Source organism: Elephas maximus, chromosome 7 (assembly GCF_024166365.1).
Source record: "Elephas maximus indicus isolate mEleMax1 chromosome 7, mEleMax1 primary haplotype, whole genome shotgun sequence".
In the NCBI taxonomy this organism is placed as follows: Eukaryota; Metazoa; Chordata; class Mammalia; order Proboscidea; family Elephantidae; genus Elephas; species Elephas maximus.
The window spans coordinates 86,408,273-86,435,509 of NC_064825.1; the positions used below are offsets into that span (position 1 = coordinate 86,408,273).

Here is a 27,237-nt window from a genome sequence, read left to right on the forward strand (position 1 = left end):
CCCCCTTCTTCTTCCCTTTAATAATTACCTATGCACCAACTCTAGATGGCAATATTGCACTTACTGTATTTTCAAGAAAATTGTCACAGTCGGTCCCCACATATCCTCTTTATCAACATTTTATGTGCCACGGATCTATAGCCACTTATTATAAGTGTAATGAAGCAGAAGTTATTGAAGCATTTTATTGATTGCTCAGATCACAAGTTTACTGCCATACTGAATTGGCACCTTACTCGCTGAAGCAAACTGCTGACACCTTTTTTAAAAAGTGACAACTACATCTATTTCATGACCAGAAATCCATTTTCATCTCTATCAAGACAAGAATGCAATTTTCACTTCATTTAACTGATGTTAGGCCTGCTCAAAGCATGACACTTAGAAACAGACACAAGTTCGAGGTTCTTAAAATACTTCAAGTAACTAGAATGCAGTTTTGTTTCAGGGGAAAAAAATTCAACAATCGCTCAAATCCACAAACCACCCAATATTCTAAAAAATTACTTATCAGAAACTTTAGAAGTAGTTTTCATTTCAAAATTAATGAAACACTTTTAATAATAAGTTATATATATATTACAGATTTTGTGCCAAGGTTTCAACAGACATCAAGAAGTTTGTTCAAAATTGAAGTATTTGTGGTATTGACCCATGAAGGCTGAATCAAGAAAACAGCTCAATTTTTGAAGTATGTATATAAAATGAAATAGACATAGTTATTCCTTCAGTAATGTTAGGATCAATAAATGATTTTGATTGACCTAAGACATGGGATCTAAAAGACAAACTTTCAACACTTTTATGGGAGATTAAAAAACTAACATTCCTTTAAAAATACTTTTTGCAATAAACAAGTCTGTCAGCACTAAATATAATTCAAGCATATTTTGAACTAAATCTATTTCGAATAGAATTATATTGTTATTATTGGTTTAATATCTAAGCATCACATTTCTTGAAAGTGGGTAAAGTGAGCCAACATTAACTTATACAATTTTTTAACAAAATCCAGGTGCTTTGAGAGAGCTTGGTAAAGTATAATAATAAAATACATTTCAATATTAAGCTGCGAAACCAATATATGCTGAAATTAGATCATCCATTCTTCATTTAACAATATTCCTGCAAACTAAAGCTACAGTATGGTTCCAATCTTAAAAGTAAAACCTAATTTTGAAATAGCAATTCAATATCTGAGATTTCTAAACCTAATGCATCAAATATAGAACTTTCAGAAAAAGCATATAATAGTATTCAAAAAAGAACCACATAGCCCGTCCTCAAAATTTAAATCACTTAAGCAGAAACATACATAGTTTTCAACAAATTTTATTAAGTGATTATCTGTTACAAATAAATATATATTTCCAAATTAAAATTATAGAAATAAAAAGTTTTCCCTGGAGCTACAGACATAAATAGAAAATGTCAGCATATCTCCACTCCTTGCCAAAGTTTAGAATACGCCCCAAGATTTTAAGACATATTCTTTTGATGTTGTTTGCTTTTTTTTTTTAAGTACTAAAATAAGCTAAAATTTAGTAATCACGAAGTGGATCATTTCTTTCCAAAGTACTGAAAATCAGAAGTATGCTAAAAAGTTTCTTCAAATTTCTTAAATCCACAGTAGATGCTTTTTTTATGTCTTTACTACAGAGACTATGATTCTCTTCATAATTAAGATGGCGGTTATCAAAATATTACAGTTAAGTGCTCATTTTCTTTGCTCTCAATTCCAGAAATGACTATGTAGTCTATAACAACTCACAAGCTGTACTGTGAACAGCTCTAAATGATTAAATCTGTAAGTTTATAAGCTTTTTAAAAAAAAAAAAAATGTGCTTTTTTTAAGTGTTATGCAATCGTTATGTAAAATTCCCCGGGAATTTTGTTGGTTGGGGGAAAAAAAAACAAAATACTCAGAAGAGTCTCTAAATTGGGAAGACATTTCCAGAAATGAATCTTTCCTAAAAATCATGCTTGTACTTAAGACTGCCCATCAGCCATCCCGAATCATTATTTATATATTTATTTATATAGCTGCCTGGCACCATTCCATGGACTTCTAATCCATCTCTACAATGTTTCTGAACAGACTGACATATATTTTGTTTACTGACAGCAACTAAAAGCTCTATGTGGGATCATAAATAGAGAAGATCATGTTTAAAAATCACTAATATCATTTTAAAAGGTAGTGCAGGCTTGTGTTTTGGCCTGTTTGGCTGTGTTAGGCCTATGAATGACAGCTTCCCTGCTTGAAGCACACAGAAAGCACAGCCTTCCTCATTCACTGACAGGACTGTGGCCTTTTCACACGTTCCTTCCACAGCAGTGTTTGTCCCCAAACACTGGAACTCGACACAATGGCATTCCTACTTCAACACCCCCACCAACAGCACCACTACATAACAAGAATGCTAATGAGACGGAACAGACCCCGTCACTGAAAGTGTTAACTACATTGCATAGGAACCCGTCTACGCTATTTCAAAAATTACCAATTAAATAAATTCTGCTTAGCTGTGAGCAATTTCTAAGATGTTTTCAGTTTTAAGGAAATAAATGTGATGAATGTAAGACTAAGTGACTTTATGCTGTCCTAAATATAATATCTCATTTTAATATACATGAATCAGTATATACTTAAGACCACCCTAATGTAGTGTGCTTAATGCAGTGGCATGCTGTAATAGCCAAGCTAAAGTTAAAAACTGAAAAATGAACAAGTTTGTAAACATAAGATCAATAGTTCTGAGTTTTCTTTTAAAGTTACATTAGCAAAATTTATTTAAAAGAAAGTTCCTTTGGGAATGCTTAAGCATCAATTTAAAGACTATAATCTTTTGACAGAATTCAAACAAAACAATATTGTTGTTTTTGTATGTAATCTCAGAAGTGTAACACATGGAAATGATATCAAAAGTATTATCCTTTAATATATAAACTCAGATTTGTTAAGGACATAGGAATTCACATCCATCTCCCTTTTACCTATCTAATAATTCCTTGACATAATCATATGTAAAACGAAATAGAAAAGGCTATCCGTAAGGTCAAAGGAAGTAAATGCAGTTCAAATAAAGTTCATTAATGCTAAGAGGGAGATTTGCTAAGAAATCCTACTCTCAAATAAAGCTACTGCCAGGCTTAACACTTAACCATTGATGACCTGATAATGGTACCACTACAGTGACTTTTCTAAGCATTGCAAATAATTTTAAATTAAGTCATGGCGTAACAATACAAAAGAAAAGAAACTCAAGAATACATACAATTGTGCTTGCCTAAAGGAAATTTTTTTTTAAAGGAAACAGAAATTTGTGTGGAAATGTTTATTAGGCAAATTTCTTTTTGCTCAATTTTATATTTTTTAAAATAGAACAAATATTAAACTGAAATTCTTGTGTGCAAAGCTTTAAATTATTACAATTTACTGGGGAAAAGAAGTTTAGATAGGAATGGCAGAGTCTTGGTTTTTAAATATCCTTAAATTTGGCATAATGTAAGTCTTACTGACTGATCAAATAGACAAATTCTGGAACGCGAAAAGTGTTCATTTATATTCATGCTTACACTTACTATTTATTTTATTTTTCATCAATTTGAAACCATAAAGAAATTTTCTAAATCAAAGCACTAAGCACTTCTTAAAGTATTTCTTTTTCTTTTTTTTTTTCTCACCATACACAAATCTGGCACAGCTGTTTAAATTTTAAACATTTAGGACAGTGGGAGAAAAGCACGCCACCGTTCCTTTTCTGAGCGGCTTCTTATCTCTAACAGCCTTACTTTTAATAAAAGTAGAAAATGTTTAAGATTTTTTTTAACATATATATTTGATTTAACATGCTTTTCTTGTACAGGAAAACGGTGTCATCCCATGTTTTCTTTAAATAATTCTAAACCCTCTAGTAGTGGAACCAATAAATAATTATGATTCAATTAGCCATAATCCATTTTATAATATCATTATGTCTTAAAATCAGTGAACGAATAGTCCAGATAAAATAATTTAAGAAAAACTACACTGGTTTTATATATGATACCAGCTTAATAAAGAACATTAAAAGTAAATGTGGATTTTTTATTCTTTCATATGTTTTATTATAAATAGCCTTATCAGTAATACCTAATAATCGCATTCCTGGATCCTCTGAAATTAATTAATTGGGCAAACCAACCACATTTTCGGAATAAAGATCTTTCTGCAGGGAGATGTTGCTTGCTAGCTTCTGGGTGGGTACCTTAGTTCAAGACTTTCTTCCAAAGTCAATGCAAGTTGTTCTTTTCTGAACAAGACAGCAGGAGGTGCTGTGTGAACACTCAGACTGACATCCCATTCCCAACCCCCCCACCCCCTGCATGCAGAGAATAATAGCAGGGTGCTTTCAAAATATTCATTTTTCAACAGCTTGTGGCCTGAGATAATAAGCCCAGTTCTGAACTGGAGCCTCCCAGTTAGAAATGTAAAACGTAGTCCTTATTTAACATGGTAAAATGTATGGTTAACTTCCTAACACCAAGTGCAAAGAGGCTTTTAAAAATGTGGTAACTCCGTTTTTATTTTATAAATGACATCAATTATTTGGCTTCAGGATTTAAATTCTATTTTAAGGTAAATCAAAGTCCTTATGAGTATTTATTAAAAAACACATGAAAAACAAACCCACTGCCATCGAGCTGATTTCAACTCAAAGCGACCCTATACACACATATAATTATTGAATGGATATATAAAAATTAGAAGACAAAATCAAGTTCAACTTGATTCAAACACGTTACTTCTGTTTCTATACTTTTGATTCTCAAACACGCAAGCTAAATATGCATAAATGAAGTAAGTTATCCTCAAGATGAAGTTAATTCACAATTCTATGTCTCAAAATAAGATTTCTTATATTTTAGCCCAAATTCTACAATAGCAATTCTAATTTCATCCTAAAAAAAAAAAAAAAAAAACAAGGAAAGAAAGCTGAACAGTTAAACTTTCAAACGCCTTAGAAGCTATTCATTTTCTTATTTAAAGTAACTGTCTATAGAATTTCCACATAAGGAGTTGCCTTCGCTTTGCACAGTATGCAGCAAGAAAGATGAGACATATGACATCCCATACCAAAAGACAGATACAATTAGGCCCATTATTGTTGGCTTTGAGATTACAGAATAAGCATTTTGGCTCCCTAACGGGCACTGAGCTCACGAAATGCATGTCACAGTTCTCTTATGACACTATGCCAATCATTGCCTGTATACAACAAAGAACATTTTTAAAAAATATAATAAAGCAGTTTTTAAAGAGGGGTGACTCACCTGTTTATAATATCTTTTTGCAGACTTTAATCGTTGGTACAAGGCCAAAAGTACTCCTTGGATGTACATCTTAACTCCTGACGGGCTGAAACCTTCTCCCTTAGAGACCCAAACTGGTCCCCGCAAAGGTGTGATGGAATTTTGCAGGCATTTTTGAAGCAGAGGAACTATGCGAGAAAAGAAGGGAAAATAAATTCTTTTGACCCAACCGAAATACATTGCCTGGAACACAGTCGCCGTACCAGGGCTAACTCTTATCATCTATTATTTATATCTGACCTGGGTTAAGTCTTAGAGAGGCAATTCCTGCATTACTAGTGGCCACCATGAAGGATGTATTTATATTGAGACACCCCCCCATGCAAGACTCATAAGCTTTGTGAGCACACCTGAATAGTTCTGAAGTGTGCCTAACTAGCTGCACAGAGTGTCATGGTGTGCACTGATTGCCTTATCTTCTCATTTATCACAGATGAGTTGGAACCAACCTTGCTGAAATCTACTTGCATTGTCCTGATAAAATTGTAAGATCCATGTTGTTTCTGCGGATAGCTTCCCTGTAGAGGAGCCTGTACCCCTAAAACATCACATTTGGAAATTATTCATAAAATATGATCTATACCTTTATAAACCATTCCAGGATTTTCATTGCCATTGCTTAAGTAACCCATAAAACAGGGTGGCAAAGCTGTTTAAAAATGAGGAGAATTTAAGCAAGCCTTTTGTCATACCTTGTTTATTTTTAAGTTTCTGGGATACAAACTAGTCAAAGATTGAGGAATGCTATTCCAGCATGCGTTTTGTAAACAGACAGAAGATATTTGCTTGTGGGGCTGTATTGCAACATCCATATGGACTTGACAGACATGTTTATACACTTTTTCACACGATTAGCTTAGAAAGTCTTTCTAGTGTAAAATAGTCAAATAACATGGCAGCCAGCTAACATTTTTCAAGATTTAATTTCTCCCTGAAAGGCAGAAATAAAGAAATAATAAAATCTTAGATACACTTGGAAACCCCCCAAAATGAAAAAATATGTATATTTTTTAACTTGATCTTTTCTTAGGTGTATACTTTTCTTTATACCTATAACACATATATAAAGGTACAAAATAACTATATGGCTTGGATACCTTATTCTCATTTATATTTCTATTAGAAATGGAATTAAATAGATCACCAGCCAAGAAAATAGGTCTGTGCCATTGGTTATGTTATATGTTGCATATTTTATGCAGGGAGGCCTAGCATAGCAATCTGGAAATTGAATTACAATTAGGTTCGGCTGAGCTGCTGAGAGGCTGAGTTATGCAAATGGCCTTTGCTAGTATTCTGCTGAATTTTGCTCTCAGAAAAGAAGTTATGCATTTTATGGCACTCAGTTTTTTTTTTTTTTTTTTAGTTCTACAACTCACTACCAAAGCACAATTTAAAGTCTGTCCGATATATTCAACACAAAGAAGAATGCTGAAAATAGAGCTTAAGATTTTCTAAGACTACTATAAATAAAGTTAAAAGGAAATTATCCTCAGTCGTGTGCATGAAATTCACTCACCCAGCCCGAGGAATTTATTCCTAAAATTCACCTAGCAATTCCATTTTTATCCTGTTGGAGCAGTTGCTTTTCTCTGTAAGTTTTATCATCAACTAATGTCTCAGACTTTTTAAAAATGTAAAATCATATGTTACAGTAGAAATAACAAGTAAAAGAGAAATGAACTTACTTTCAGAATTGTTTCCAATCTTTCAAAGTATTACGATACAAATCAACCTTGATTATAATTTTTCCTAAAGAAACCTAGCTAAGAAATCATCAGTGCTTTTAGTTTACCTCCACAACATTATATACTGCTATGTACTAGATTTTAATCTGTACACTTTTAAACGGTACACTCATTGAACCTAGCAGTTTTTACACATGGAAAGGCATTACATAAATAGCTGTTGGATGGAAATAAAGTTAAATAAATTGAAAAGTAGATAATAAACTTGAATAATTTATAACCTAAATTTAATCTTGAATTTAAACCTGAGAAAATTTTATCAGATTGTCCAGTCTTATACTTACTCATCTACGCTTATCACAAAATTACTTTCAAATTCTTTGTGTGAGCCCAACGGATACCAAAGAAGCATTTACTAGCTCTTCTAACACAATATCCTACTTTTCTCAGAGTTTTCTACCCTCCTTAAGAACTTAAGAAAAAACACAGCTTAGGAAAAAAAAAAAAAGAATTATACCAAAACTCAAGCAGTGTCAGAATTGATATGGGATAGAAAATAGCTCCCATGCTCCACATGATTTATGTAATTAGGAATACTATGGAAACCAGAAACAGCAAAGCAAAGAAAGCAGTATTCACAAGCAGGTTTTATAAGGGACTTCAGAATCTGCTCTGAACTTGTTGAATAATCTGTTCAGTATTCCAGAATCTCCCTGCTGGAAGCAGGGCCCTCATTATAACCATGAGAGCACTAATAAAGGTTAGCCTCTGAACTAGGGATTAGAACGGCTCTTTCTCTTTGGAAGCTGCAAACTAGTAACTTTGATGATCTTCATGAAAAGCAAGACAAAGCACACTCCAAGAACAAACAATGTTTCCACTAACTAGGAAGGTACAGAAAACATAAGAAAATGATACGCCTAAATACTTGGAAAGGAAGTACAAATCAAACTAATGTGTTGTATTAAAAAAATAAAATTTATTAATCAGCAGAATTAAAGAACTCTCCATAAAAAGGAAGTTAGCCCAGAATGATAATTTGGAAATATAATTGGATAACTTATTTCTTTACAGAGTCATTTGACTTTTAAACCCCAACCATAGGTTTTAACGTGGTATGAATTATTAAGTGTTTTCCTGGGTATTTATATATTCTATTTATACCAAAGAAGAGCTCGTAAGTGTTCTTAAGCAATGGCTTCCTTTTTTGTGTTAAATTCTTTTCTCAAGCAAAGTTTTATTCTGTTCGAGGTAACTATTTCGTAAAGATATACAAGAAATAAGAGCAATAATTTTGAAATTTCCAGGGAATGGACTCCAGGATATTATTTTCCTTGTCCTTCCAAACCATGTCCTTCTCTTTCTTCAAACTGCCTCTCAGAAACATTGCCTAATTCAAGAAGGTTGTGGTTGTTGTTGTTAGTTGAGTCAGGTCAAGAAGGGTAGCTGGCTCCTATTATCCTATGTTCCTTTACTTGTGTATATAACTACACATAAGCATTTCTAGGTTTGAGGTCTTTTTATGAGTGTTCTACCTAGTTTCTCCTATTTACATGATTGTAACAAGAACTCTGCTTTTCTGTAATTCCAGTATTTTCACTAGGGGACCCAACATTTTTTAATAAGATAAATGGCATGGAAACCAATCACCCTTTAAATTTGTTATTATACATTTAAAAAAAACCATTGCCATTGAGTCAATTCTGATAAATGTGATCATTTCAGTTGGGATAATTTCCACCACTAGAAAAGTAAAAAGTTATGTGGATGATTCCTTTTTATCCATTTTGCTGATTCTCAAGTTAGGAATACAGGGCAAATTGAAAATTAATCCACCAGTTTGAATTTGTTTGGAGATAATACTGAGGATGATGGTGAAACAGATCATATGGCCAAAAGTAGTAGCTATATTAATTTCATAACTATCAACTGACACCTTTCATACTTGTTCTATTCCATTTCCTTTGCATCTCTTTCCCCCTTTTCTTTACCTGTTAACACAGTCTTGGCCTTCAAGGCTCTTATCAAATGTTACCTCCTCTGGTAAAATATCCCAAGTTATTTAGGCAGAATTAATTGTTCTTTTCTCTATGTTTCCATAACCTTTTTTACACTTTCATTTTTGCCTTACTGATTTGTATTAGTCCCTATCTTCTGCCATCCCTCTCCCATACCCCAGTAAGTCAGGAAACCTTTGGCGTTTGAGGTCATGGTGTTTTTCAGCTTCTTAAAAGAGATGCTCGATAAATGTTATCTGGATAAATAAATGGTACTTCAGATATACTGTGGAGAGTCTTTTAGGTAAATTTTAAGACCATTAGCCCAACTATACACAATCTCTTAGAGCCTGTAACTTTCTAAGATCTAATGAGAATTTGATCAAAACTTGATCAATGAATATACTGTACTGGAATTTCAAAGTACATTTAGTATATGTGATCATTTTCTCTTCTGAAAAATCTGACTTATTCTATGAACGACTGTTTTATTTTAATTTTCCTTACAAAGTTATTCTGAAGACTAAGGAAAAAAAAATACAAAAAGAAAACCACAAGATTTGGCTATGAAGCAGTAACTAGCCAGGAGAGGACCAGAAACGAGCATTTAAAAAAGGCCTTACAAAACCCTAATGTATTCATTGATTATGTCAAAAACATGTTACTATGGGCAAAGGTACCAATAAAACTTAAATAATAGAGCAATAATATTAGATGAGCATCAAAATAACTATTTTAAATAATAAGGTAATTCCCTCTATGCAAACACAATGAGTTCAAATGTTAAATAATGCCTTCAAAAGGACCTTATTTAAAACCACTTGCTAATCACTGATAAGAAACTTAAACTTACTTGGGTGCATGATGAGGGTTGCCTGTGACAGGAACATAAAAATCTCTCTAAGGAGAAACCACAAAGTTAATGGAACCTATCAAGTAAATATAGACTTGAATGTCCAGTCAAATCCTATACCTAGGGAATATATACCCCTCTCCAAAAACATCTTGTGTTAAAAGAGCCATTTTTCATGTTACATTTGAATCTACTATGCAAAGCTTAAAAGATCTGAATGTTTCATTAACATATTTCAAAAAAAGCACTAGAAATAATCAAAGGCTTTAATAACCTGCTTCCAATTCAAAATTAAAATTCATGCCGATTAAATATCCAGAACCATAATTTACTTAACACTGTAATTTTCACATTTCAGTCAGAGTACATGATACAGTGAAAGAAAAGAGCACTGCCCAGAGCAAAGTTAACTATAAAGAAACTTCTACATGCCCTTTGGCAGCAAGGTTCATGTTTCAGCCCTTAAAATACTCAGCTATTGTTAGCTGGACAACACTTAGAAATACATTAGGACTTTGGGAAATTTACCACATGTTCAACTGGACTTTATTAAAAAATAAAGTTGACCTACAAAGTCTTCTTTGGAAGAAACCAAGTGAGTTTTAAAAGATGCTAAGATTTGACTTTCTCCCAGTTCAGGAAGTATGCCTGAAGGAAGTCTGAGCTAGTGCCAAGGCATGTTGTGTTTTAATGCTCCTTATCCAGCCTTGGTAATAGTTGCAAAGCTCTGGGTCCCAGAACAACCAGCAGACGCCACTCAAAAGCATGGTCTGCTGGGAAGATTGAATGATGAGAGCGTACTGTTTCCTATGTCGCTTGACTTATATCAGTGTATTTTTATTCAAATAAAACTAAACTAACAGCTGCTGTGTACTTTTGTTTACATGCTCTATGTCAAATCTTATTGTCCCTAAGGTGCTTATGAGAAAAGAGTTAGTCGTTTTCTTAAATACTGATGCCTACCCAAATTTGGGTTTTTCCTCCACTGAACAAAATGACAAGCACACGATTGTTATACTTAGAGCAATCTTTCACAGCTGCTTTAGTTTTTCAGTGATCCTATTAAACTGACGGCATATTGCCTGTGGGGTCTGCAGTGTTATAATACAGCTGTAAGAGACATTGATATGTATGATCAGATAAAAAAGAACAGGGATGCATTGGGGGAAAGAGTTTCATAGGTCATATTGTTTTTACCTGAGTAAAATTTAATTTTGACATTGTGACCTTTATGGGGCACCTGGTTATCTTAATTGTTGATATGTGGGTGAACGTTGACACTAGGGACTTAAGAAGTAGGAAATCTTAGGAAGTCCCCTCTGTTTTGAAAATGCAGCCTGAGTCATGTCTTTTCTTCAACTGAACGAAGTAGCTGTGCATTAAATATGCTGGCACATCTTCTGCTTGAGCAAGTGGACCGAAATGGTGTGAATTGTTAATGCCTTGCTGCTTTGGTTCACGGCTTGTGATTGATCATTTGTAACTATATCTACTCCTTGTTCCATGAAATCAAGTATGGAGTAATGGGTTCATCAGATTTTGGGGTTAAATTGAGAGTGAAGAGGTACTGTGTGTGGAAATAAGAGTTGCCATGTTCAGGGCTGGCCTTGTAACAGCATGGAATCTAAAGGCGATATTCAAAACCACTTCACTCATCATACGCTTACTGATTCTGAATAGGGCCCATTTGCAGGGGACATTTGGTAGTTTTCCAATACGCTTTATGCCTCTTTCTACTTCCACCACCATGCACATCTTTTTTTCATACACCCCCAGTCGCACATTGGTTAGAACAGGTCAGCATACACAATTCATTTATTTAAATAACTTGATTTATACAAGTAGGAATAAGCTGGGATTCTATTGTCTGAATCTTGCCTGTCACCTCAACAAAAACAATAGTTGGTGTCTTTGAAAATCCTAGTATTTTTTTTTTTTTAATTCGAACACTTTGGTATCTAAAATAGTTGATATTTAGTAATGGTGTAAAAAAACTTAATAGGCACTGATATACATGCAACTTTAAGGTTACTTTGGATTAGCTATACCTAGTCTACTTTTATGTTGCAGTGATCTATTCCAATACACAATAGTTGAAAATAAACGGTGTGCTTTTGTAAACTTTCAAGTGCTATACGAAAATTTAAAGTATTATTTTTAAGGTAAGTTTTAGAAAGTACAGTGCATGGAATTCAATAAATACATCTAACAAAAACTAAAAGTAGAGGCCTTTAGAAATGTGATTATATAAGTGCTTGCTGTAATAACTGACTTTTCTTTACAATATTGTTCTTTATTTACATTAAGAAAAGTTTAACCCGTGTGGTGTTAAATGAGGCACTAATTAAATTTTGACCCAGAAGGAAAAGATGAGATAGAAAACATAGTGAAACTTATGGAAAAAATCAAATATACAAAGCACTTACATATATGTATATATTTATAATATTCAAAAGCAAGCTAATTATAAAATGTCTCAAAATATAGCTGGTCTGTTTCTTTCTTTCAAGTCTCAAAAGCAGGAATAATATCTGGCACACACATGCCTAATTCAGAGAGATCTAGGAGTCAGATAAGTTGATAAAGTTGTTGGTAAAGTTTGCTAGTCAAAAGCTAGATCAACATATCACTTACATTTAAATCTTATTTAGGACATAAAATACACATGCCATGAAAGATATCTATTTTAAATGTGATAAACTAAAAAAGTCTTGATAGTTTTAGTTATTACAATGGAGAGTTCCCTTTTGACATTTCATCCCTCTGGTTTGTTTTACAAATACAGAATCTTCTATAATATGCATTTTATATATTCTTGTCTACTATTCCTTCTCTCTTCCCAAAACTCTTAGGAGGAAGAAAACCAATCTCTCCTGAGTCATGTTCTTTTACATGGAAAATTTTGTAAGAAATTGTTTTATAACAGGTAGTAACAATTTGGCTGTTTGTTTTCATTTTATTATACTTATCATAGTGCTTTTTATAATGAACTTCTAGGATCTATGGAAGAGTGATTAGAGCCAGAGTAAGATTTTTGTTGTTAGAGTTCAAAGACTTGAGAATAAAAAATATAAAAACTGTAAAATAGGAAGACAAACTCAAGGGGAGGAAAGAGCAAGAACTTGGTTTAAAAATTACATGAAATACTGAAGCAAATTTAGTCTGACAAAACATAGGAGTGATGATCATATCTCCATGAATATAAGTAAGAGTCTATGTTTTAAAGATTTCAAAAGGGAGTTTCTAAGGGATACTAAAAAGTATACAAATAGATCAGAATGCTTTGTGAATGTTCATATCACACAGCTCTGCATTCACACATTTAATAAAAGATGACAGTGATCCAATTATAATGGAAGGTCTCCAACTGCCACCAAAAGAATTCTTTTTAATCAATCCTTAACAAAATTCTTCATATTCTCTGTAGATCAACAGCATAAATATAAACCAGTGGCCACTTAGAACAATCTGTTTTTTGATCCAAGAGAGAAACCAAAAACCAAACTGAACCAAACCCACTGCCGTCGAGTTGATTCCGACTCATAGCAAACCTATAGTACAGAGTAGAACAGCCCCGTAGAGTTTCCAAGGGGCGCCTGGTGGATTCAAACTGCTGACCTTTTGGTTAGCAGCCGTAGCACTTAACCACTACGTCACCAGGGTTTCCCCAAGAGACAAGGATAGCCCAAATGTGATGACTGGGAGTCACTAGGAGACACCAAGGGCCTAATGAACCAAGGCAAAGTCACATGGAGCCCAAGAAGGTCTGAATGCTTCTGCTGAGAGGTCACTTTCCAACACAAAGGGGTTCTTAACTGGTTGCCTTTGTATATACCAACTCTTGCCTTAGAGAGTTTGAAGGGCAAATTAGTGACCACCAGCACCTGACTTCCTTCTTCAATTAGAGACCAAAATTTTTACATTTCATTAAATTTGAAGAATAAAGGTAATGGGAAAGGTAATCAAGGATTGAAGAGAGGCAAATGTACTCAATTTTCAAGAAGAAAATTATCCATAAGCTTGATCTTAATTCCCTGAAAAGTTCTAGAACGGATTATAAAATGAATGGCTTGGGAGCTCATAGAAAAATAAGCAGTATCATTAGGATCCAACATCGAGTCATTCACATATTAAATAACTATTTAATTAGTAGAGGGAAACTCAAGAAAATCCCCTACATAGAACATGAGACCTCCAACACCAGCATATTCTTTCCAGTGGGAAGCAGGTCCCAGCAGACTGTGGCTATCACTTACTGTCTGTAAGTAGAGTACTGCTAAATCTGTATTCCCCTTCCCAAATAAACCGGAATATCTAAAACAAGGTAGGAGAACAGGTAATATCTGCAAACCTCAAGTTTAAATCCTCTCTTTTGAACTCATAATTGCTTGCTTTTAAATGTTTCTATTTAAAAATCAGAGAGAAATATATGACTTAGTATCCAAGATAAGGCAAAAGAAAGTTGTGAAGTGGATGCTATACTGGGCTCACAATTTCTTTCCTGGAGAAAGGAATCAAATGAATGCACACTCACTCACACACGTACACAAAGTTGTCCCTGTGTGGGGACTTGGCTGTAGGCTGTAGGCCATACCCTTCTGAGTTATCCACCTTGTAATGCCAGTTCCAGGCCAAGATCTGTCCATTGCAGAGTCCCACATTTGGCAGAGTAGGAGCAATACTAGTAATGCAAGGGCAACACTAAGCAATTTTAGGACCCAAGGAGAGAAAAGCTTTTTGATCAGTTCCTCAGTGTCCCGATATTTCTACTTACATCAAAAGGAATCAATGTATAATGTTTCCCAGAGAAGGACCGCATCCCATCTACTGTATATTATGTAGCACTGTGCTAAACATGAGAATACAGGGAAGAAGGAGACAATCTCTGCCCTCACGGAGCTTACAATATAGAGGACAGATAGCCATTAAACAAATGACTACTAAGCAGTTTTATTAACTACCAACCAAAAAAAAAAAAAACCAAACCCACGGTAGTCAAGTCAATTCTGACCCATAGTGACCCTATAGGACAGAGTAAAATAGGGTTTTCAAGGCTATAGTCTTTACTGAAGCAGTCTACCATATCTTTTTCTTGTGGAGTGGCTTGTGGATTCAAACCACCGACCTTTTGATTAGAAGGCAAGCACTTTAACCCCTGTGCCACCAGGGCTCCTTTTATTAACTACAGGTGTCATAATTGCTATATACAGGGTGCTACCCATGTGACACAGTGGTTAAGTGATATGGCTGCTAACCAGAAAAGGTCAGCAGTTCAAATTCACCAGCCACTCCTTGGAAACCGTATGGGGCAGTTGTACTCTATCCTCTAGGGTTGCTATGGGTCAGAATCGACTTGCTGGCAACGGGTTTTTTTTGTTTGTTTACTCATCCAGTCTACCCATCCTAGAAAAAGGGAGAGAGAAGAATGGGATCAAGGCATCTCAAGTCAGGAAAGTTTCCCAAAAGAAAGAATATTCAAGTAAAGAGCTTAAGATGAATAGGCACTAGCTTGCAAGGAGGATAGGGCGAGAGAGAATCAAGCAGAGGACATATACTAAGCTATTGGAACATAAAGGAGAGTAAAGCATTTGAGGAACAGAAAACAAAGCTTAACAAAAACAGGTGACTTGAGTGCAGAGAAGGGGACACTAGTATTAAGTGAAGATGGAGAAGTAGGTAGGGACCAAATCATGAAGGCCCTTCTGGCCATGATAAATATTTAAACATTGTTTCAGTATGAAAACTTATGACATACTAAAATCACTTTATTTCATAGTGTTGCTAGGGTGATAGGTTGATACAGTGGCTGCAACAGTAGGCTCAAACATAGCAACAATTGTGAGAATGGCACAGGACTGGGCAGTATTTTGTTCTGTTGTACACAGAATCACTATGAGTCGGAACTGACTCAACGGCACCGAACAACAACAACACTAGAGTGGTGCAATCAGAAGACATGTGTCTAAATTGGAGATATGTGAGCTTGTAAATTCATAACTAAGTGAGCAAATATATCCAGGGAGGATTAATACAAATCCTAAGCAAGGATGTTATTAGCATGCTAAAGGTCCTTATCCCCAATCACAGCTTAGTGAACATTTTTATCAGTAAATTGGACACAGGTAAAGTTGGTATTTATACCAAATTCATACTAAAAACAAAGATGGTAGAAACTGTTAATTTCTGGATGACAGATTAAATATTCAAAAGATTTTGACAGGCTTAAACTACTAAATAAAAATCCAATAAGTAGAAATTTAGTAGGAATAAATATGTGAGGTTCTCTTCTAACATCTAGAAAGTCAGCAGTACAAGTACAGGAAAGGAAAAGTAGCTCAAAAGCAAATTGTGAGCAAAAACTTACAAGCTTTAGTTGACTGCATGTTCATATAGGTCAACAGTATGACATGCCTAATAGAAACAACAATGCAATTGTAGGTTACACAGTGGCCTGAAAAAAGAGGAGGTAGGGCTGCTTTACTCTTCTTTGACTTCAAGACCTGGAAAACTGTGTACAGTTTGGAGTACCACAAAGAGAAACACTGAAAAAAATCTAGACAGAACAGAGCACAGTGGCCAAAATGGTGAGGGTCCAGAGAAATAATTGGAGAAACCAGGGATATTTAACTTAAAAAATATTTAAATAATGGTTGATACCCTGTTGCTGTTGATTTGATTCCGACTCATAGCAGCCCTACAGGACAGAGTAGAACTTCTCCATAGAGTTTCCAAAGAGCGGCTAGTGGATTTGAACTTTTGGTTAGCAGTCAAGCTCTTAACCACTGCACAATCAGGGCTTCCATAATGCATGATAACCAAAAAAACCAAACCCACGGCAGTTGAGGCAATTCTGACTCATAGTGACCCTATAGGACAGAGTAGAACTGCCCCGTAGAGTTTCCAAGGAGCGCCTGGTGGATTCAAACTGCCGACCTTTTGGTTAGCAGCTGTAGCATTTAACCACTACACCACCAGGGTTTCCATAATGGATGATAGCTATGTTCAAATATTTGAAAGGCAGTCATGGACTAGGAAACAGTTTGTATTGTGTAACTCCAGAAGGCAAAGTCAGGGCCAATAGTAAATGTTTAATGAAACAGATTTCAGTTAGCTATTAGATTTTTTTTTTTTTTTTTTTAATTACAGCTGTCAGAAATGAAAAAAAAACAGCGACTGGATGGGCACTGGTGGCACAGTGGTTAAGAGTTCAGCTGCTAACCAAAAGGTCAGCAGTTGAAATCCACCAGGCACTCCTTGGAAACCCTATGATGGGGCGCTTCCACTCTGTCCTATAGGGTCTCTGTGAGTCGGAATTGACTGGATGGCAACAGCTTTTTTGTTTGTTTGTTTTTGGTTTGGATGGGCACTTCCTAGAGGTAATTTAGAGGGGATTCACAAACAAGGTAATGTTTTGTGTTGATCACCAAAGACTAGTCTGATGCTGAGACCCAAAGTAAATCAATCAATAACACTATTTTAAAGTAGATATAGAAAAAGACAGCCCTTATCATTTGTTTACATATTGCACTAAGCATCTAATGAGGGGTCTAGCTTTTAAAGCTCCATGTAATATGACAAAATGCTACTCAGAGTGGTTGCTGCAACATTAAGTGACATCAGTGAGAACTACCAAAAAAAGTAATTAATAGTGGGTATTTCATTGTAAATTTAATTCAACAAGGAATTTTTACATTTTAATTCATTTAAAAAGTATTTCCCATCACTTACTAAAAGGTCCCTATGAGTCAGAATCAGCTCGACGGCAACGGGTTTGGTTTGGTTTTTGGGTTACTATGTTTCAGGCACTGTAACATAGGACTATGGTTAAAAATCGAGCATTTGAGTATTAATTTTTTGAGAGTCTACTATATGCCCAGATCCATGCTATATATTAGGACACTTTTTTAACTATGAGACAAAATCCCTCTTTAATTAAAGAGATAAGTCCTATACACAAAACAGGAGATACAAAATAAACAAATGTTATGGTATATGGTATAGACAGGTCAAAAGAAGTTATAGAAGGAGGTATTAGTAAGCAAATAAAGTAATTTATTTAAGTAATATATTAAAACTTTGCAGGCTGACATCTTAACTGCAGTTTTGTGAGAGATCCAGACTCAGAAGGCCCAGAAAAGCCATCCAGGAATTCTTGACCACAAAAATTATAAAACAATAAATGTTTGTTGTTTTAAACTGCTAAGCTTGAGGAGTAATTTGTTGAAGAGTGATACGTAACTAATATAGATTTTAGATGAAGGATAGCACAGTATATTCCATTATTGTTCAAAACATTTGCTAAGACGACTGAGGGGAATAAGTTCTGCTCCACTTCTCTTTTATTCTTCATGCCAGTGATGATAATGGCAGAGGGCAGGAGTACACGTAAGTGAACAAGCACTTTTCAAGCCTCTGCTTGCTTCACATTTTCTAACATCTCATTGGCCAAAGGAAGTCATATGGCCAAGTTCAGAGTCACAGTAAGAGGCCCTTAGAAAGTTAAAAGGCAATGAGGTGAGTCCAGGAAGAGGTGAAGAATGGGGGTCATTAATGCAATCAATCTATTACACTAACATTTACTGAGCTCTTACTATATGTCAGGCACTGTTCTAAGTACTTTAATGTACTAACTCATAATTCTCTCAACCACGTTATAAAGCAGGCACTATTATTACCCCCATTTTACAGATGAAAAAACTATAGCACAGAGAGGTTAAACAACTTGCCAAAAGCACACAACCACTGAGTGTCAGAGCCTGGATTTACACCAAGTTAGTCAGGTTCCAGAGCCTGTGCTCCTAAACCACTGCATTATCCTACTTCTCAAGTAGAAAGAACATGAATAATTTTTGAAGTCAGACAGACATAGTTTCAAATCTTTGGTTACGAAACTTGTTTGCTTTGTAACCTCGGGCAAATTACTTAATCTCTCTAAGCCTCAATTCCCTCATCAGTCAAATAAAAATCATAATAACTACCTTTAGAATGATTGTGAGCAACAAATTATATTAACTTAGATATGCATAGCAGGTACCCTATAAATAATAGATACTTCCATCTCCTTATTATCTGCTTGGCTAACTTCTTCACAGGGATTTTGTGTAAAATGCTACATACAGACTATATTTTTTTAATAATTTTTATTGTGCTTTAAGTGAAACTTTACAAATCAAGTCAGTCTCTCACATATAAACTTATACACACCTTACTACAGACTCCCATTTACTCTTCCCCTAATGAGTCAGCCCGCTCCCTCCTTCCAGTCTCTCCTTTTGTGACAATTTTGCCAGGTTCTAACCCCTCCACCCTCCCATCTCCCCTCCAGACAGGAGATGCCAACATGGCCTCAAGTGTCCACCAGATGCAAGTAGCTCACTGCTCACCAGCATCTCTCTACAACCCATTATCCAGTCCAATCCATGACAGACTATATTTTGATAAAAGTAGAATTCTCCTTCAAGTTGTCCTGAAGTTCTAAAATGTTGTTTTAAATAATTTTTATAAATCAAAATATTAGCTTAAAAGTATATACATATACACACACATGCATGCACATCTCTGTTACTTTAATGTAAATTTTAGGAAAAATATGAACTGATAATAAAATATTCATTTCATAATGCTCAATTTATAGGGCATAAAATGAAAGTAACCCTTCTTCTCTCCTTTACAGAAGAAATTTTGCTGGTTGTGCATTGCCCCAACCAAGTCTTCCATGAATCACCTCCAAACCAAACCAAAACCAAACCCAGTGCCATCGAGTCAATTCCGACTCATAGCAACCCTATAGGACAGAGTAGAACTGCCCCATAGAGTTTCCAAGGAGCACCTGGAGGATTTGAACTGTTGACCTTTTGTTTAGCAGCCGTAGCACTTAACCACTACGCCACCAGGGTTTCCATCACTTCCCAAAAAAAGGCACTAGAAATTATCCAATGACCACCTGCTCCTTCTCTGAGTATGGCATTTTGGAGTTGTGTTTAGGGGAAGCCAGAGAGCTACTTATTGGTCCAAACACCTAAGACATGGGTCAGGACCCCTGAGAAATATGTAAGAAGTGATTTTGGAGAGCAAATAAGGCAAAATGATTAAGGCTTATGGAGGGGCCTTTACTGGATAACTTAATGCTTTGATGGTGTTTAATGAGTAAGGGCTCCATGAGTTTTTTCTTTTGAGTCTTACGGTTTTGTAGTTTTTAAATTTTATTTTATTGTGCAGTGTTTGTTCTGTTGTACATGGGGTCGCTATGAGTCAGAGCCAACTCGACAGTACCTAACAGTGATATATATAGATATAGGTATACCAGAAAAACCCATTGCCATCGAGTCAATTCTGACTCATAGCAACCCTATAGGACAGAACAGAACTGCCCCCATAGGGTTTCCAAGGAGCACCTGGTGGATTTGAACTGCTGACCTCTTGGTTAGCAGCTATGGCTCTTAACAACTACGCCACCAGGGTTTCCAGATATAGGTATAGATATAGATAAATATACACGAAACAAAAACTTGCCATATTAACCATTTTTAACTAAACAATTTGTTATGGATTGAATTGTGTCCCACCAAAACTGTGTGTCAACTTGGCTAGGCCATGATTCCCAGTATTGTGTGGTTGTCTTCCATTTTGTGATCTGATGTAATTTTCCTATATGTTATAAATCCTCATCTCTGCCTGTGGTTAATGACACAAGATTAAGTTATGTTAAAGAGGCTTAGGGTGGGATGCCACAGCCTTAATCAGATCATAAACCTGATCAGATGTAAGGGTGGTTTCCCTAGGGTGTGGCCTGCATCACCTTTTATCTTATAAGAGATAAAAGGAGAGAGAAGTGAGCAGTGAGCAAGGGACCTCATGCCACCAAGAAAGAAGTGCTGGCAGCAGAGTGTATACTTTGGATTCATGTTCCCTGCACTGAGAAACTCCTAGACCAGGGGAAGGTTGATGACAAGGACCTTCCCCCAGAAAAACAGAGAGAAACTCTTCCCAGGAAGCTGGTGCCCTGAATTCAGACTTCTTGCCTCCTAGACCGTGAAAGAATAAATCTCTGTTTGTTAAAGTCAACCATTTGTGTTACTTCTGTTACAGTGGCACTAGATAATTAAGACAGAATTCGATCACATTAATTACATTTATCATGTTGTACAACTATCACTACTATTTCCAAAATTTTTTTATTACCCCAAAAAGAAACACTGTATTCCTTAGGTAATAACTACCCATTTCTCCCTCCCCCTGGTAACTGCTAATGAACTCTGTGCATTTCCCTATTCTAGATATTCCATATAAGTGCAATCATACAATATTAGTCCTTCTGTGTCTGAATTATTACACTCAGCATAATGTTTTCAAGGTTTATCCATGTCATAGCATGTACCATGATTTCATTTTTCTATATGGTTGAATAATATTCTATTGTATGTATATACCACATGTTTATCCATTCATTTGTCTGTAGGTAACGTGATAGTTTGGGTTTTTGAAATTTAAAGTCATGGTCAAAATGTACATGGTAAACAATTTTAGAGCCAATTTGGAATTGATGGAGGTTACTTTAAAAGCAATGGACAAACCATATAAATTTAATGTTAGCTTGTCCACGTTTTTTTTGGGCGGGGGGAGGTGTTGGTTCTGAATGAACTTAAAATAACATAATGAAGAATAGAATTTGAGGCAGCTGGTCTAGTGCTGCTTATCTAGGCCTGGTCCTAACAACTTAAAGCTAGAAACTCACTAGTATTCTATAGCACATGAAGACCTCAGCTGCCTTTATAGTTTCAGTCCTGGTCTGTAGATTTGGCTGCAGAACATAGAAAAGGAGCAAAAACTGTTCCACTAGCAATGCTTAAAATGATCTAACCCTAGTTTTAGACTTGTCTGCAGTATCAGGTGAAGTTCACAGCGTGATTCAAGAGTAAGCAGCAGCAGCCAGCACCATCAGCCAGACATGGCGAGCTACGGATGCTAAGGCCTCCACAGCCCACCTGACTGTACTGCAGCCATCCCCCACTCTCAAGCTGGCACTTTCTAAAAAAAAAAAAAAGGCCAAGTCTATTAGAAAATAATCCCAGCTGTGTTTAGTAGCTGTGACCCATCAAGATCAAAATTCTATGTGGCCCATACTTATTATAAAATTTAAGACCAACCTCTAGCCTCCACGTACAGGCCACATGAGTATAACGCCAACTACAAACATAATCACAGGGCCTATGCCTAAAACCATTTGCCTCTTGGAATCAGATTTGCTAGAGGAATCAAGGAGGAACTAAAGTGGTTTGAAATATGCTTCAATCTTATGATCAGAATAGAGCAATGTACGCATAAAAATAAAATAAAAGAAGACAGGTTTCATTTAGCTGGAGGAAGAAAAAGATTCTTTATAATAAAGATAGACATCTGATTTGAGCATACATATCTGACAGATATGAAAGGGAAAAAATGAGATCTTGAAAGCCAGGTACAAGAGTAAAAGAGATGTATCCAAGTCTAACTACTCTTAAAGAGGTTATGATAAAAGAGGAAGAAGCTTTAACTGTTACAAACACAGGAACAGAGTCTGAGACCCAGTAAAACCTAACAGACAAATTAAGATCTCAGAAATCTGTCTCAGAGCAATGCCTCAGAGAAGCCAGAATTCAAAATACTGTTGAGAAGTGACCTTTTATATTACATATGAAGTTCACAGAGCAATTAGACAATCTTTTTGGAGGATGGCACAGTTATACAAAGAATATACATAAAATCTGAACAAATTTGAGAGGAGAATATTAGAAAGATTAGTATAAAATACTTAAAACTAGTGGGTGAACTTCAAAAATTTATGGGCTTAAGGCTAAGACTAAATATTGAAGTTGTCAGCGATTTCATTTTACTTGGATCCACAATCAACACTCACGGAAGTGGCAGTCAAAAAATCAAACAACGTATTGCATTGGGCAAATCTGCTGCAAAAGACCTTTTTAAAGTATTAAAAAGCAAGGATGTCTCTTTGAGGACTAAGGTACGTCCGACCGAAGCCAGGGTGTTTTCAATTGTATCATATGCATGCGAAAGCTGCACAGTGATTAAGGAAGACCCAGGAAGAATTGATGCCTTTGAATTATGGTGTTGGCAAAGAATATTGGATACACTTTTTTTTTATGGACTGCCAGAAGAATGAACAAATCTGTCTTGGAAGAAGTACAGCCAGAATGCTCCTTAGGGGCAAGGATGCTGAGACTAAGTCTCACGTACTGTGGATGTGTTATCAGGAAGGACCAGTCCCTGGAGAAGGACATCATGCTTGGTAAGTTATAGGGTCAGCAAAAGAGAGAGAGATCCTCAATGAGATGGACTGGCACAGTGGCTACAACAATGGGCTCAAACACAGCAACAATTGTGAGGATGGCGCAGGATCGCAGAGTATTTCCTTTTGTTGTACATAGGGTTGCTAAGACTCAGAACAGACTCGATGGCACCTAACAACAACAGCAAAGACTAAGGGAAGACAAAGGCAAGACGAATTTTATTATAGAACAATAATAGATCAAGGACTCCGGATCTAAATTAGATGTATGGTCATAGGGGAGTACATCTTGAGTGGTATTATTTAACTTAAAAACTAGGGAGGTGAAAATGGGTAAGGTTGACTTGAACAAAAGATGCTATTGACAAACTTGGAACTTATTGACTTTCTATCTCTATGAGAGACCCTGTAAGGCAAAAACAAAAACAAAAAAAACCTCTAGTGGCATGTGTTAGAGAAAACACCATATGCACCATAAAGCAAATGGAAACTAAAAGAAGATACTCAACTGCAGCAAACGATGCTAGCTCCAGGCCTGTTTGAGGAGGGAACTTCCCAAAGCAAGTGATATTTACAAACCCAGTGGTGTCTTTCTGAAAGAAACAAGAGCACAGTAGAGGCACACCCCAGTGGGAAATCCTAAATACCACAAAGAAAGATACGCCAATCAGAAACATAACCGAAGACCAGAAGCATTGGAAATCTGAGGAAAGACCATGTTCAGAAGGACACAAAGAACTTCTTTATTTCAGAAATCCACTGAAAGTTATTCTCCAATTGGAATGTAGAGACAAGGGGAAAAGTGTGCCCATGAATTAGGGTTTTTTGTGCCTGGGGTGAAATTTGTCATTTGAACCATTTTTAAGTTTACAATCCAATGGCATTAATTATATTCATGATGATGTGCAACCATCACCACTACCTATTTCCAAAACCCCTTCCTTACCCCATACAGAAACTGTATGAAGTAGGTTTCTCAGACTTAAAAAATTCTCTAGCCAGAGGCCATTACAGCAGTCACTGCCACTCAGGATTGAAAATGACAGCTCACAAGATAAGGTGGATGTTATGTCACCAGACAGCACCCACCCTTAGTTCAGCATGGTGCCCAGAAACACAGGATTAAAAGGGACAAGAACATTAAGATGTTCGGAATACTTTAAAAAGGGAAAGAACAGTATCTCAAATAAGACTGTGACTGGGGCTGCCACAAATGCAAATTTCCAAATGTTGCAAGAATGCAACACACTCTCAGTACCTTATTTGGAATAACGATATTGTTAACAACAAAAATGACGACAGCTAACATTACATAATGCTTACCAAGTGTCAGGCATTTGTTCTAAGTGCTTTATAGATAATTCACTTAATCCCAGCAACAATCCATTAAGGTAAGTATTGTAATTTCCCCATTTAACAGATAAGGAAATTGACTCTCAGAGAAGCTAACTAAATTGTCCAAGGTCATAAAGTAAATGACATAGCTGGAATTTGAACTCAGGCTCCAAAATCAGAGGGGCGTAACCACTACATTGTACACCCTCAACAAGAGACAGTATACAGTGTTTGCTTTTTCCCTCAAGTTATGGTAAATATGTTGTTGTTATTGTTAGGTGCTGTTGAGTCAGTTCTAACTCATAGTGACCCTGTGAGTAACAGAACGAAACACTGCCCGATCCTGCACCATCCTCGCAATCATTGCAATGTTTGAGCCCATTGTTGCAGACACTGTACCAATCCACCTTGTTGAGAGTCTTCCTCTTTTTGCTGACCCTTCACCAGGAAACCCTCGTGGTGCAGTAGTTAAGTGCTATGGCTGCTAACCCAAATGTCCACAGTTTGAATCCACCAGGCGCTCCTTGGAAGCTCTCTGAGGCAGTTCTACTCTGTCCTGTAGGGTCGCTATGAGTCAGAATTGACTTGACAGCAATGGGTTTATGGGTTTCAGTTTACCAAACATAATGTCTTTCTCCTGACAACATGTCCAAAGTGAGAGGAAGTCTCCCCATCCCCGCTTCTAAGGAGCGGTGTGGCCATACTTCTTGCAAGACACATTGTTCCTTCTTTTGGCAATGTTATGGATTGAATTGTGTCTCTCATAAAATATGTATTGCAATTCCTAATCTCTGTTCCTGTGGTTACAATCCCATCTGGGAATGGGTTGTCTTTGTTATGTTAATGAGGCAGGATTGGTGTAGGGCGTATCTTGAGTCAGTCTACTTTGAGACATAAAAAAGATTAAACAAGCAAGCTAAGAAGCAGAGATGGGGTAATATAGATGCCAAGACACATGGAGATCTCCAAAGAACCAGGAAGCAGAAGCTGAAGAGACAAGGACCTTCTTCCAGAGCCAACAGAGAGAGAAAACTTTCCCCTAGACCCAACACTCTAAATTCAGATTTCCAGCCACCTAAATTGTGAGAAAACAAATTTCTTGTTTGTTAAAGCCACCCACTTGTGATATTTCTGTTATACCAGCATTAGATAACTAAGACAGGAAGTCTATGGTATATTCAATATTCTTTGCCAACACCATAATTCAAATGTATCAATTCTTCTTTGGTCTTCCTTATTTGTTGGCCAGCTTTCACATGCGTATGAGGCCAGTGGACATACCATGGCCTCAGTCAGGTGCACCTTTGTCCTCATCTTTGCTTTTTAATATTTTAAAGAGGTCTTTTGCAGCAGATTTGTCCAATACAATGCATCATTTGATTTCTTGACTGCCGCTTTATGGTTAAGAGCTACAGCTACTAACCAAAAGGTAGGCAGTTTGAATCCACCAGGGGCTCCTTGAAAACCCTGTGGGGCAGTTCTTCTCTGTCCTGTAGGGTCACCATGAGCCGGAATTGACTCGACGGCAACAGGTTTGGGTTTATTTTATTTATTTATTTATTTTGGCTTTCATGGGCATTGATTGTGGATTCAAGTAAAATGAAATCCTTGACAACTTTATTCTTTCCATTTATCATGATGTTACTGGTCTAGTTGTGAGGATTTTTGTTTTCTCTACGTTGAGATGTAATCCATACTGAAGGCTGTAGTCTTTGATCTTCATCAGTGAGTGTTTCAAGTTCTCTTCACTGTCAGCAGGCAAGGTTGTGTCATCTGTATATTGCAGGCTGTTAGTGAGTCATCCTCCAAACCTGATGGCACAATCTTCTTCATATAGTCCAGCTACTTAGATTATTTGCTCAGCATACAGATTGAATAAGTATGATGAAAGGATACAACCCTGACAAACTGGGAGTTGTCAAAAATGAAATGAAATTCTTGAAAATCAGTATCCTAGGCATTAGCAAGCTAAAATGGACTGGTATTGGCCATTCTGAAGCAGACAATCATATGGTCTACCACGCCAGGAATGACAAATTGAACAGGAAGGGTGTCATATTCATCCTCAAAAAGAATATTTCAAGATCTATCCTGAACTACAAGCCTGTCAGTGATAGGATAATATCCATATGCCTACAAAGACGACCAGTTGATATGACCATTATTCAAATTTACACATTAACTCCTAATGGCAAAGATGGTAAATACATACTGCCATTATTAATGCCTGTGATGGTTAATTTTATGTGCATCTTCACTAGGCTACAATGCCCAGTTATTTGGTCAAATGCTGGTCTAGATATTGCTGGGAAGGTATTTTAGATGTGACAACATTTACAGTCAGTTGACTTTAAGTAAAGGAGATTATCCTCAAGGAGGTAGGTGGGCCTTATCCAATCAACTGAAGGCATTAGAACAAATACTGAGGTTTCCTGTAGGAGAAAGAATTCTGCCTCAAGACTGTAATATAGAAATCCTACCTGAGTTTCCAGTCTGCTCAACTGTCCTACAAGTTTCAAACATGCCAGCCTGCACAACTACATGAGCCAATTCCTTAAAATAAATCTATCTATCCATCCATCTATCTATAGAACTCTGACTATTACAATGCCTTAATGGGAGATTGCTTACCAATGAATAGTATCACAGGTCAAAGACCCTGGTCAATAGTATAAACCAACTGGCATTTTGGAGAGATTGACATGAGGGATGTTTTCTCTTCTC

General features: G+C 36.1%; 1 protein-coding gene across 12 annotated transcripts in view; it reads right to left on the minus strand.

Moving 5' to 3' along the window:
* The window catches only part of DCDC1 (doublecortin domain containing 1), a 608,393-nt gene that overhangs the window by 448,304 nt on the left and 132,852 nt on the right, over positions 1 to 27,237 (minus strand). For all 12 annotated transcript variants that reach the window (XM_049890804.1, XM_049890803.1, XM_049890799.1 and 9 more), the window contains one exon: positions 5,317 to 5,483. In XM_049890804.1, coding sequence (XP_049746761.1) covers positions 5,317 to 5,483 — 167 coding nt within the window. The remainder of the gene's footprint in view (positions 1 to 5,316; positions 5,484 to 27,237) is intronic.